The 12,344-nt window shown below is 33.1% G+C and overlaps 1 protein-coding gene across 1 annotated transcript in view; it reads left to right on the plus strand.

Annotated features, from left to right (window-relative positions):
- LOC145254777 (DNA ligase 1-like) overlaps window positions 1–12,344 on the plus strand; it is a 288,066-nt gene that overhangs the window by 231,260 nt on the left and 44,462 nt on the right. The window contains exons 13-15 of the mRNA XM_080113551.1: window positions 1,805–1,906; window positions 2,761–2,929; window positions 4,850–4,949. Of these exons, the coding sequence (XP_079969677.1) occupies window positions 1,805–1,906; window positions 2,761–2,929; window positions 4,850–4,949 (371 nt within the window). The remainder of the gene's footprint in view (window positions 1–1,804; window positions 1,907–2,760; window positions 2,930–4,849; window positions 4,950–12,344) is intronic.

Below are 12,344 nucleotides of genomic sequence, written 5' to 3' on the forward strand. Positions count from 1 at the left end.
TTCTTGCCACGCGCGAACAAATGTTGGTGACCCAAACGTGAGATGAACACTCATTTCCTTTTCTTTCTATACCACTAGTCCCACAACAAACGATGGTGACACCCGAACGCGGACATGAACATGTGTTATACCTAAAACATTCATCTTTCAACAGAAAATAAACGACACGTTTATTTTATTCAGCAATTGAGTTTTTGTTTCCTTCATTCCATTTGTTTCATTATTTTCTTTTGTAGCGAGTTAGGGTATTTATATCCTGGCCCAAGAGTCAACTAAAATATTTTCATCAATAACCCCTACGTTTTAATGGCAAGATTGTAAAACCACACATAATCACCTAAAATACTTGCTCTCCACCCCCTCAAAAAATGACACAAGATTTATTGCTTGTAGCAAAAAATATATATAAACAAATGGCTTCCTTAAAACACCAGAATAGTTCAGATATGGATAATTTTATGTTAAAACTAGCATGGGTGCCCGGCGTTGCCCAGGTGTTTGGAGGTGTATGCTGAACAAAAAAAAAAAAAAAAAAAGGTCTATTTTGTTAACTTTGACCCCTATTATGACCCCTTAACAATTATTGTTTTGGGCTCAAATCAAGTTATTAAGTTAGATCCATGTTCAAGGAACCTCTATCTAAAATTTCAAGTGTTTAGACCCAAAATTGTTGGAGGAGTTTGGTAGAGTTCTCAAAGGTCAAAGTCTGTAGACTAAAAATTGACAAAGTTATTGCATAAGAAAATGCACACACAGACACGTTCACTTTTATAGATATATAGATTAATCTAGTACAATTGTTTTTTTTGTTTTTTTCTCTCTGCTAAGCTTTTCAGGATGTTGTATGTAATGTATAACAAGTGTTAAAAATTTTGTAGAAAATGATCAAAATTGTTTTTAAATCATAAAGTATTTTATTTTGTGAAATGCTCAGTTTTGTTTTTGATTGTATCATGCCATATTTTCTGTAATCAATTAGTCAATATAAACGAATTGATTTATTATTTTTTTAAATATCAAATATGTGCCAAACGCCTGTTAAATAAAGTGGTTTTTGTGAATTTAGTTCTTTCATATTTTTCTACTTTTTACGTTCTATTTGATGGGGGAAAAAATGAATTATTGTAAACTGCATCCTAATAATATTCATGATTTCTAATTAACTAAATACTGGACATTATTATGAAATTCCTTACTAAAACTTTTCTTGGTAATTACTATAAATAATAATTTAGTAATTGGTAAATTTTGGGTCTTTACATGTTTGCCTCCAATCGTAGACCTGTTATATGTTTTTTATATTCTCGCCAAGATGCGGTCTTACCATTTTTAGGATTAATTTTTCCACTTATGCTATATGCTATAATAATAATGATCTGCAAATTAGAAATTTTTAGTGAAAATTAATAAAAATTCATGGAAAAATATTGAAAAATCAATTTCTTCCTTCTTTCACTCTTGGCCCATTTTTTTTTTTTTTTTGTTGCTCATGAGTGTACAAATGAAATTCTTTTAGATATTTCATCAGATAGACGCTAAAAATATCCTTGTTAATTCTGTCTAATTATTTTTAAATCAATCTAGTTTAATCTGACCAGCTTCTTGATTAGTTATAGAATGAGATAATTTCTTTCAGAAATATGTGACACTTAAAAAACAAATCTTAATTCTTTCGTCATATGTGCAAGTCCTATTTTATTTATTTTTTTAATTTTCATGCGTGGAATTCAGATTGTAAATTAATATGAAATTTTGAATAATTTAAAAACCTGTTTCTTAATGTTTTCTTTTTTCTCTCTTGTAGTCGAGTCGAAGTAACCAACGTACAATGTTTACCCCTGCCAAGCTAACGATGAATGGTGTTTTTGTTAAACTGAAAGAAATTGCGATGATGTCTGGGAATTCTGTAAGTCACCATTTTCTTTGAGAATTCTTCGCTATAATTATTTTTGGTCTTATTTAAAACTAGCCTGGGTGTCTGGCATTACCCAGGTGTTTAGAGGTGTGTGTTGAGCATAAAAAAAGTGGTAGTAGGCAGGCAGGCTTGAACCTGTATTGTGAAGGAGGAAAAGAATGTGAAAAAAAAATGTGACGTCTTTGCTGTTGCGTCCATCGCCAAACCGGAAGTGACAAAGGTCTGAATTAAGGCTAGTCAATCTAAAAGAAGGGATGACTTTCGAAAATATTAGTGAAACAAGTGACCCCCTCTCCTGTTGAAAAGTGCCCAGGTGAGGGTGAAGGAATTAATGTTTTTAGCCAAGTTTTCGATATTTGTCATCCAAAGGGTCAAGCTTCAAAATGATACTGATCTCATGAAAATCAGTCACCTCTGTCGAAAGTTTTAGGCATACATACATACATACAAGACAAGTGAGATTTATATATTATAGATTACATTTATTTAAAAAAACAAGATTAAAGAAAATATAGATCAAGTTAAATGCATAAATGTATATTTGTGCATGTGTAGATACTTTAAATCGACTTAGCCTGCCAAGTTTCAATTTTTTAACTGGGACCCTTCAGCAGCTATATTGATTGGCTGAAAACCTAACCGAATTGATTTTACAAGTATGAATCCCTGCTATATCAAGTTTTAAGTCTGTTGACCAAAAATTGACAGAGTAGTTTAGTAGAGGCTGTTCTGCATACATAAACATAAAATATAGATTCATTTTCAGTTGTTCACTGTTAAGTACAAACCTTTTTCTTTACATTGTCACCAGTTTTAATTTTTAATTTTAAAAATTTGTTTTCTAGGTCATGTCTAAGAAAATTGATCGGATCAAGGGAATGTTTGTGGCTTGTCGTTCATGCGAAGCTCGGTATCTTATACGGTCTCTTGGAGGCAAACTACGCATTGGTCTTGCAGAGCAGTCCGTCTTGGCAGCACTTGGCAATGCAGTTTTCCTTACACCACCAGGACAAGGTAAATATACCCAGAAAAATCTTTTCCACGGTTATATGTTGTACATAAGATTCCCAGCGTGTAACACCCAACCCCTTATCTTGAAAGTTGTTGCTTTCAACTACCGAGATGAATGATGGCTTTTAGAAAGTGACACTTAGACTAACTTATCTCTGGCTAGGTCTTTAATTATCCCTCTTTCTTTTAAGGCTATCTTTATCACTTATTCCCATGTTTTTCTTGGACTTCTGCCAATTGACCCTGCTACCTCAACTGTTCTACATTTATGTAAACCAAGCATTCTTATCCAATCTTTTAATGCGGCCAAACCAGCAAAGTCTGCTCTCTTGTACACATCTTCTTATGCTGTCTAGATTTAACTTTTCTCTGAGGTCATCAGATCTAAGCTTGTCTGTTTTGTTTAGTTTTCCCCTGTCAACCAACCAATCCTCCTCCTCCTCCTCCTCCTCTTCCCCTCTTTTTCTCATGTCCATTTTTACCACTTTCTTCCATATTTTCCTGGGCCTTATCCTATTAACTGAACCTACTACATCTACTAAGACAAGTATTTATCCATTATTTCAATGTGACCAAACCATCTAAGTCTCCTGTTCTGCATGCATATTTGTGTACTGTCAGATTTAATCTTCCTCTGAAGTCACCAGATCTAAGCCTACTTCAAAGATTCACATCGTATCATTCTCATATCATTTCTCTCCATCCAACGCCTATCCTCAACCTTCACCGACCAGATTTCACTTCCATACATCATCACACTATATACACATGTCTAATAAGTTCTTTTGGTTGACAGTGGTAACACTCTGCTTATTAGTAATTTCCTAAATTAAATTTACTCATAATTCTTTCGATCACACTAACTCTTGTTCCTTCTTGCGCTCTAATGGGATCACCAAAGTAACTAAACTTCTGATCAACCTAAATAGACTCGTTATCCAGATAGACTTTTCCATATTCGATTTCTCATCCATCATCATTGCCGTACATGTCTTGCGCATGAATTGGTTATCATCATCTCTTAACCTACCTGTAACCTCACTGCATTTCTTATGTACCCAATGCTTACAAGTACGACGAAAAAAATTGAGGTGTATCCAATTTCCTTTCCACAAATTGAACAGAGGAACTTTCCCTCTTCTTGGGGACTTTCCAACATTGTTGTATTGATCTTGGTATCACATTAACTCACATTAATTTGGTAAAGGTATCACCACCACCTCCTCCTCCTGGTCCTGGATATGACCTTAAACTATATCCAGTGGTGAGGCCCCAGCTTGCAGGCTTTGGGGAGTGTGGAGCCACCCTTTAATTACCATTGCTCCCAGGTCCACTCTGACCCGAAGTGGTAGTACCTGTTAGGGTTCCAACTATGGGTTAAATAGAAAACGACTTGAAAACAACAAATATATTCTATTAAAACTTTTTTCTTCAAAATCTTTGGATTCGGCATTAAATAACCCGAAAAGGGTTGATATGCCGTAAAACAAAAACAATCAACCAACCAATCCTCCTCCTCCTCTTCCCCTCTTTTTCTCAAGTCCATTTTTATCACTTTCTCCCATATTTTCCTGGGCCTTATCCTATCAACTGAACCTACTACTTCAACTGTTCTACGTGTATGAACCCTACGATTCTCATCTATTCTTTTAATTTGACCATACTAATAAAGTCTACTCTCCTGCTCGCATCTCCCTATACTATCCAAATTTAATCTTCCTTCGATATCAGCAGATCGAAACCCGTCTTTATCACATCATTCTTATATATCATTTTTCTCCATGCAACGCATGTCCTCAACTCTAATTGGCCAGGTTTCACGTACATCATCACACTGTATACATGGTTGCTTTTAAGATTTGAATTTCTTTAATGTAATTGGCTTATGATCCAAAGTTAAATGTCTTTTATATTTAATTTCAGAATTTCCCCCTGAAATTTGCGATGCTGGCAAAGGAATGGCTTCCGATTCCCTAAAGAAAAAATTAGAAGAAACGACCCTCATCATCAAAACAACATATTGGTATGTGGGCAATTTAATGTTAAAAGTCATATACATATCTTAAGGTGGAGGAGGGCTTTTTTTGCCCGGTTGTAAAATACACTTAAATATATTTTAATTTGTCCAAATTTTGTATATATTATTATAGAGTCGTGATTTCAAAAGTAAAAAAAAAAAGTATTTGGGTGCCATCAGCTACAACCAAAACTGTAGCATTCCAAATGGATGGATGGCTCTCGTCTAGGGGAGGCCCCAGGTTTTGATAAGCTCCTGGGTTTGACCTTTACTCCTGATCTTAAATGGAACACAGACATCAAGTCTGTGGCCAAGGTCGTTGGGAAAATGGTGGGGTCCTTCTACCGCTGCAGAAGATATCTCACTAATGATGCAATTTTCTATCTATATAAGAGCCAAGTACGTCCAAAGATGGAGTACTGCTGCCACATGTGGGCGGGAGCTGCTAAAAACAGCCTATCCTGCCTTGACAGAGTACAAAATAGACTTTGTGACTTGGTGGGGGTGCCCTTTTCTCTACCCTGCAACCTCTTTCCCACAGAAGAGACGTAGCGAGCCTGTCGTTCTATCGTTATTCCCATGGCAAGTGCTCGTTTGAGCTCCATTCTCTGGTCCCCCCCTCACCAATCTTTTTCAAAAAAAACCCGACTAGCTGAAACCACCGTCAATAATTTTCCCCACTCCTTATCTATGCCTAAATCAAAAAGTAGATTCCATGAACAAAGCTTCTTTCTTAGAACTGCACGCCTGTGGAACTCTGTTCCGCTTGCTTATTTCCCTTCCGACTTCAACCTGGATGTCTTCAAGTCCAACACAAACAAATTCCTGATGAACCGGCCCCCTAAGTAATGACACCTTACCAATTCTCCAATACTATCGCTACACTATCCCTTTGATTACTGTACACACAATAACCCTTATCCCCGAGTGGCCATTGGGCCTTGATAAGTGGTGAACTCCATGTAAAAAAAAAAATTAAAAAAAAAAGCTTCCTTCAGCCGTGACAGACTATGATATTAATGTGAAATTTGTGAAGCAAGAGTTGCGCAATCTCCAACCACACCTCTCCTGAATCGACATTTTTGAATACCAATGGCAAGTGGAGGTTCAGGATGACTGGAAACAATGCCAAAATAAGCGGAAAGCACATACAGTGCCTAGAATTCCCAAATGGTCACCCATCTGATACTAGCCACACTCAATGGCGACATTACCACTGTACGAACGTGACATGCATATGAACTGATTAAAAATAAACTAAGATGTACAAAATGTATAACAATTTTTTCAATTTTAACCTGTTTTTGACTCATTAAAACCTATTTTAATTGGTTAAAGACCAATAAAAGAACGGTCCATAAAAAATCCAATCATTTGAGGCCTCTAGCGCCTCTCTGCGACTTTTAATTTCGGAAGGGATAGTTTGAAAATATGGAGACAAGCAGACATAGTGAGTTTTATAAGTTAGAGAAAAGAAAAAAAGAAAAACATTGTCTTTGTCTAAATTGTCTTCGTTTTGGCATTGATCAATTTTTAGTCTGAACACTGGACCCTAACTTTCAAAACATTTAACCATTTTTATTTTCATATAATGTTTATTAAATGTTTCATATGTCATTTCTATATATATTTTTATGGTGTAGGGTTTGATTTTGATGAAAATAAAAAGCTCATTGGCAGCCGTGGATGAGATCTCGAGTTAGATGTAGAGCAATTTACGTAGCAGGTCCAGTTTGTAGAGGAAGATCAAGGCAAACATGAAAAGAAGTAATAAGGATTGACTTTAGAGAAAGAAGAATAAATGAAGACCTGGGTAGAAATAAGTTAGTTTGAAGGTCAGTTTCTAAAAGCCATCTGACACATGTCAGTATGTAGAAAAAAAAAAGCATAGACTTAAATCAAATATGATGCTGTGAAATGATTACATGTTTCTGGACAAGTTTCTAACTGGAAAGCATTTTAAAGACATATTAAAAAAAAAAAAGGCATGTGCAATAAAATTAAAATCCCTAGCGGATGTCTATAACAAATGCCAAAGATATATGATCTGTTACTTCTAACAAATAATCGGAAAAACATGGTGATTAAATAAATACATAAATAAATAAAAACATTTAAATAAATAAATTTGGTTTGACTGACAACATACCTCTCCCCTCACCAAAAATCTTGAAATAAAAATTTAATTAAAACCAGTTAAAATTTATACAGAAGAATCAGTAGTCCAACACCTTCTGAAATTAACCTTTAATTGTTGCATTATTGCTGCATTTATTATTTCTCTTGGAAGTTTATTCCAATGGCTAGGCATCCACATTAAGAAAGCTGCCCACCTCTGGTTCAATCGAAATCATAGTGAAGTAGTTTCTGATAGTGTTTGCATATACCTCTTTCTGGTGCAGAACTGAATAATATGTCCAAGATATGTCATAGACCTGAATATTATGTCCTGAGATATATCATACAACTAAATAATGTCCTGCGGTATATCATACAACTGAATAATATGTCCTGAGGTATATCATACAACTAAATCATATGTCCTGAGGTATATCATACAACTAAATAATATGTTCTGAGGTATATCATACAACTAAATAATATGTCCTGCAGTATATCATACGACTAAATAATAATGTCCAGAGATATATCATACAACTAAATAATATGTCCTGAGGTATATCGTACAACGAAATAATATGTCCTGAGGTATATCGTACAACTAAATAATATGTCCTGAGGTATAGAGTACAACTGAATAATATGTCCTGAGGTATATCGTACAACTAAATATGTCCTGAGGTATATCATACAACTAAATATGTCCTGAGGTATATCATACAACTAAATAATATGTCCTGAGGTATATCATACAACTAAATAATATGTCCTGAGGTATATCATACAACTAAATAATAATGTCCTAAGGTATATCATACAACTGAATAATATGTCTGAGGTATATCATACAACTAAATAATAATGTCCTAAGGTATATCATACAACTGAATAATATGCCTGAGGTATATCATACAACTAAATAATATGTCCTGAGGTATATCATACAACTAAATAATATGTCCTGAGGTATATCATACAACTGAATAATATGTCCTGAGGTATATCGTACAACTAAATAATATGTCCTGAGGTATATCGTACAACGAAATAATATGTCCTGAGGTATATCGTACAACTAAATAATATGTCCTGAGGTATAGAGTACAACTGAATAATATGTCCTGAGGTATATCGTACAACTAAATATGTCCTGAGGTATATCATACAACTAAATATGTCCTGAGGTATATCATACAACTAAATAATATGTCCTGAGGTATATCATACAACTAAATAATATGTCCTGAGGTATATCATACAACTAAATAATATGTCCTGAGGTATATCATACAACTAAATAATATGTCCTGAGGTATATCATACAACTAAATAATATGTCCTGAGGTATATCATACAACTAAATAATATGTCCTGAGGTATATCATACAACTAAATAATATGTCCTGAGGTATATCATACAACTAAATAATATGTCCTGAGGTATATCATACAACTAAATAATATGTCCTGAGGTATATCATACAACTAAATAATATGTCCTGAGGTATATCATACAACTAAATAATATGTCCTGAGGTATATCATACAACTAAATAATATGTCCTGAGGTATATCATACAACTAAATAATATGTCCTGAGGTATATCATACAACTAAATAATATGTCCTGAGGTATATCATACAACTAAATAATATGTCCTGAGGTATATCATACAACTAAATAATATGTCCTGAGGTATATCATACAACTAAATAATATGTCCTGAGGTATATCATACAACTAAATAATATGTCCTGAGGTATATCATACAACTAAATAATATGTCCTGAGGTATATCATACAACTAAATAATATGTCCTGAGGTATATCATACAACTAAATAATATGTCCTGAGATATATCATACAACTAAATAATATGTCCTGAGGTATATCATACAACTAAATAATATGTCCTGAGGTATATCATACAACTAAATAATATGTCCTGAGGTATATCATACAACTAAATAATATGTCCTGAGGTATATCATACAACTAAATAATATGTCCTGAGGTATATCATACAACTAAATAATATGTCCTGAGGTATATCATACAACTAAATAATATGTCCTGAGGTATATCATACAACTAAATAATATGTCCTGATGTATATCATACAACTAAATAATATGTCCTGAGGTATATCATACAACTAAATAATATGTCCTGAGGTATATCATACAACTAAATAATATGTCCTGAGGTATATCATACAACTAAATAATAATGTTCTTAGGTATATCATACAACTAAATAATATGTCCTGAGGTATATCATACAACTAAATAATATGTCCTGAGGTATATCATACAACTAAATAATATGTCCTGAGGTATATCGTACAACTAAATAATATGTCCTGAGGTATAGAGTACAACTGAATAATATGTCCTGAGGTATATCGTACAACTAAATATGTCCTGAGGTATATCATACAACTAAATAATGTCCTGAGGTATATCATACAACTAAATAATATGTCCTGAGGTATATCATACAACTAAATAATATGTCCTGAGGTATATCATACAACTAAATAATATGTCCTGAGGTATATCATACAACTAAATAATATGTCCTTAGGTATATCATACAACTAAATAATATGTCCTGAGGTATATCATACAACTAAATAATATGTCCTGAGGTATATCATACAATTAAATAATATGTCCTGAGGTATATCATACAACTAAATAATATGTCCTGAGGTATATCATACAACTAAATAATATGTCCTGAGGTATATCGTACAACTAAATAATATGTCCTGAGGTATATCGTACAACTGAATAATATGTCCTGAGGTATATCGTACAACTAAATATGTCCTGAGGTATATCATACAACTAAATAATATGTCCTGAGGTATATCATACAACTAAATAATATGTCCTGAGGTATATCATACAACTAAATAATATGTCCTGAGGTATATCATACAACTAAATAATATGTCCTGAGGTATATCATACAACTAAATAATATGTCCTGAGGTATATCATACAACTAAATAATATGTCCTGAGATATATCATGCAACTAAATAATATGTCCTGAGGTATATCATAGTGATCATTATGGAAATTGTAAGTCCATCGAGATCACAGTGTAATCGTTAGTGTTCCAGGGAGATAACTTATTAGTTACATAACCTTAAAATGCTATAACCGTGTAAATTTTTTATGTTCGATTCATATGCTAAACTAATCTTGAATTTAAAGGCTAAAATATTTATTGTTATTTGTACAGTTTAACCAAGACATTAAAAAATAAAAATATTTAAATAAAAAGATAATATTGTACGTATTCGTTTTGGACTGAAGATCTCTGAAAAAAAAAAATTCACTTAATTTGATCGAGTAGTGTTTTTTTTTTTTTTTTACAGCGGAAAAACACGTCTTTATGACAGCACGTCGAAGGTAGACATCTTTGAATTTTTTTTAACATGCCACGGGGAGATGACTCAGTTTAAAGCACCGACACTCCCTCCCCATCTTTAATATTAGCTTTTCTTCCTAAAAATTGAACCTCTTGCTCGGTATCATAAATTGTTTTTTTTCACTGTAAAAAAAAACTACTTGATGAAATTAAATGAAATTTTATTTTCAGTACTTCGTTCCATAACGGATATGTACAATATAAACTTTGCCGATATTTTCATTTTTTTAATGTCCTGATGACACTGTACAAATATCTATTTATTTAATTTTTGATACCAAGTTTTTCGTCAAAAACATGTAAAATCTCATTTTATTTTTCAAAATATATGAACTAGCATAGGTTTCTCATTTATCAGTTAATTATTGCTGCTTCTTAAGTTTCGGTCCTGGATATGACCTAAAACTATATCCGATGGTGAGGCCCCCACCTTGCGGGCTTTGGGGAATGTGGAGCCACCCTTTAATTGCCATTGCTCCCAGGTCCACTCTGACCCGGAGTGGTAGTACCTGTTAGGGTCCCAACTATGGGTTAAATAGAATCTGACATAAAAAAAAAAATATACTCCATTAAAAATCATTCTTCAAAATAACTAGATTCGGCATTAAATAATCTGAAAAAGGTTGATATGCCGTAAAACAAAAACAACCTTAAGTTTCGTTGTTAGAGAAAAAATGGGTACTTGTACAGTATAATAGAATTTAAAATGAATGTATTTTAGGTACAAACACTATTATGTACTCGTGTGTCGTGTAGAAATTAGTAAAAATTATGGAAATTACCAAAAATGGAGATATGCTTGAACTATATTTTTTACAGAGAAAAAAAAAAAGAAAAGAAGATAATAACGATTCACCAATTTCTATTTTGATGATTTTAATATCTTATCCCAGTCATAGACTGCAGTTACGTCCCCTGGATTTATATCAAATATAATAAAATATTTTGGAACAAAAGTGTTCCAAGAAGTGGAGCCTCAGCAAATCGTGAAATGTTTAAAAGAAACAAAATTATTCAAACTCCTAAACTAAACAAAACAAAATTTTACTTTGGGAAACACACTTTTCAAGAATTTAAAAACATTTTACTTTCGAAAACAAATTTTTCAAGAAATTGACTATGAAAACAATTAAACGTTTCCTTAGCATAAAATGACCCCCCCCCCCATAGGTTGAAATGCAAAATAAACTCACTCACTTGATAAATTTTATGCTTCCGAATTTTTGAGATGAGGATTGGTTATTTGTATTATTTGGATTCATCGGACTACTGTTCTCATCTTGAGAGTTTAATTTTGACAACGTTTTGGTCGATGTAACATCGAACCATCTTCAGGTGTAACTTGTCGAACTCAGGAATGTTTCTGTTGAAACTTGGAAGTTCGGATGGAATTTTGATGAAATTTGTCGGCAAGGACCCGTGGCATAGTGGTTAGAGTACTTGAAAAAATCAATTGTAAGGAAGAAAAAAAAAAATGATATTCTCCTGAAGGTTCAATTCTCAGTGTGGGCGACCAAAAAAAAAAAATTGCGAATTACTTAGTCATGGCTGATAAAACAAGAGCATGCTACCTCCGTGAAGTAAATAAGGAATTCCACTGGAAATTCCGTCCAAATTCCCGAATTCGACAGAAACATTCCTGAATTTGACAAGATACAGCTGAAGAAGGTCAGAGGTTACATCGATCAAAATATTGTGAAAATCACACTCAAGATGAGAACAGTAGTCGGATGAATCCAAGTAATACAAAAATTTGTTCCCTTGTAATTATTTAGCCTATCATTTTTTTATAATTTTTGTAATTTTTCAACACAAGAGATAAGTATGTAATCATG

The sequence above is a fragment of the Euprymna scolopes genome, chromosome 30 (genome assembly GCF_053919585.1).
Source record: "Euprymna scolopes isolate OS-2025 chromosome 30, ASM5391958v1, whole genome shotgun sequence".
In the NCBI taxonomy this organism is placed as follows: Eukaryota; Metazoa; Mollusca; class Cephalopoda; order Sepiida; family Sepiolidae; genus Euprymna; species Euprymna scolopes.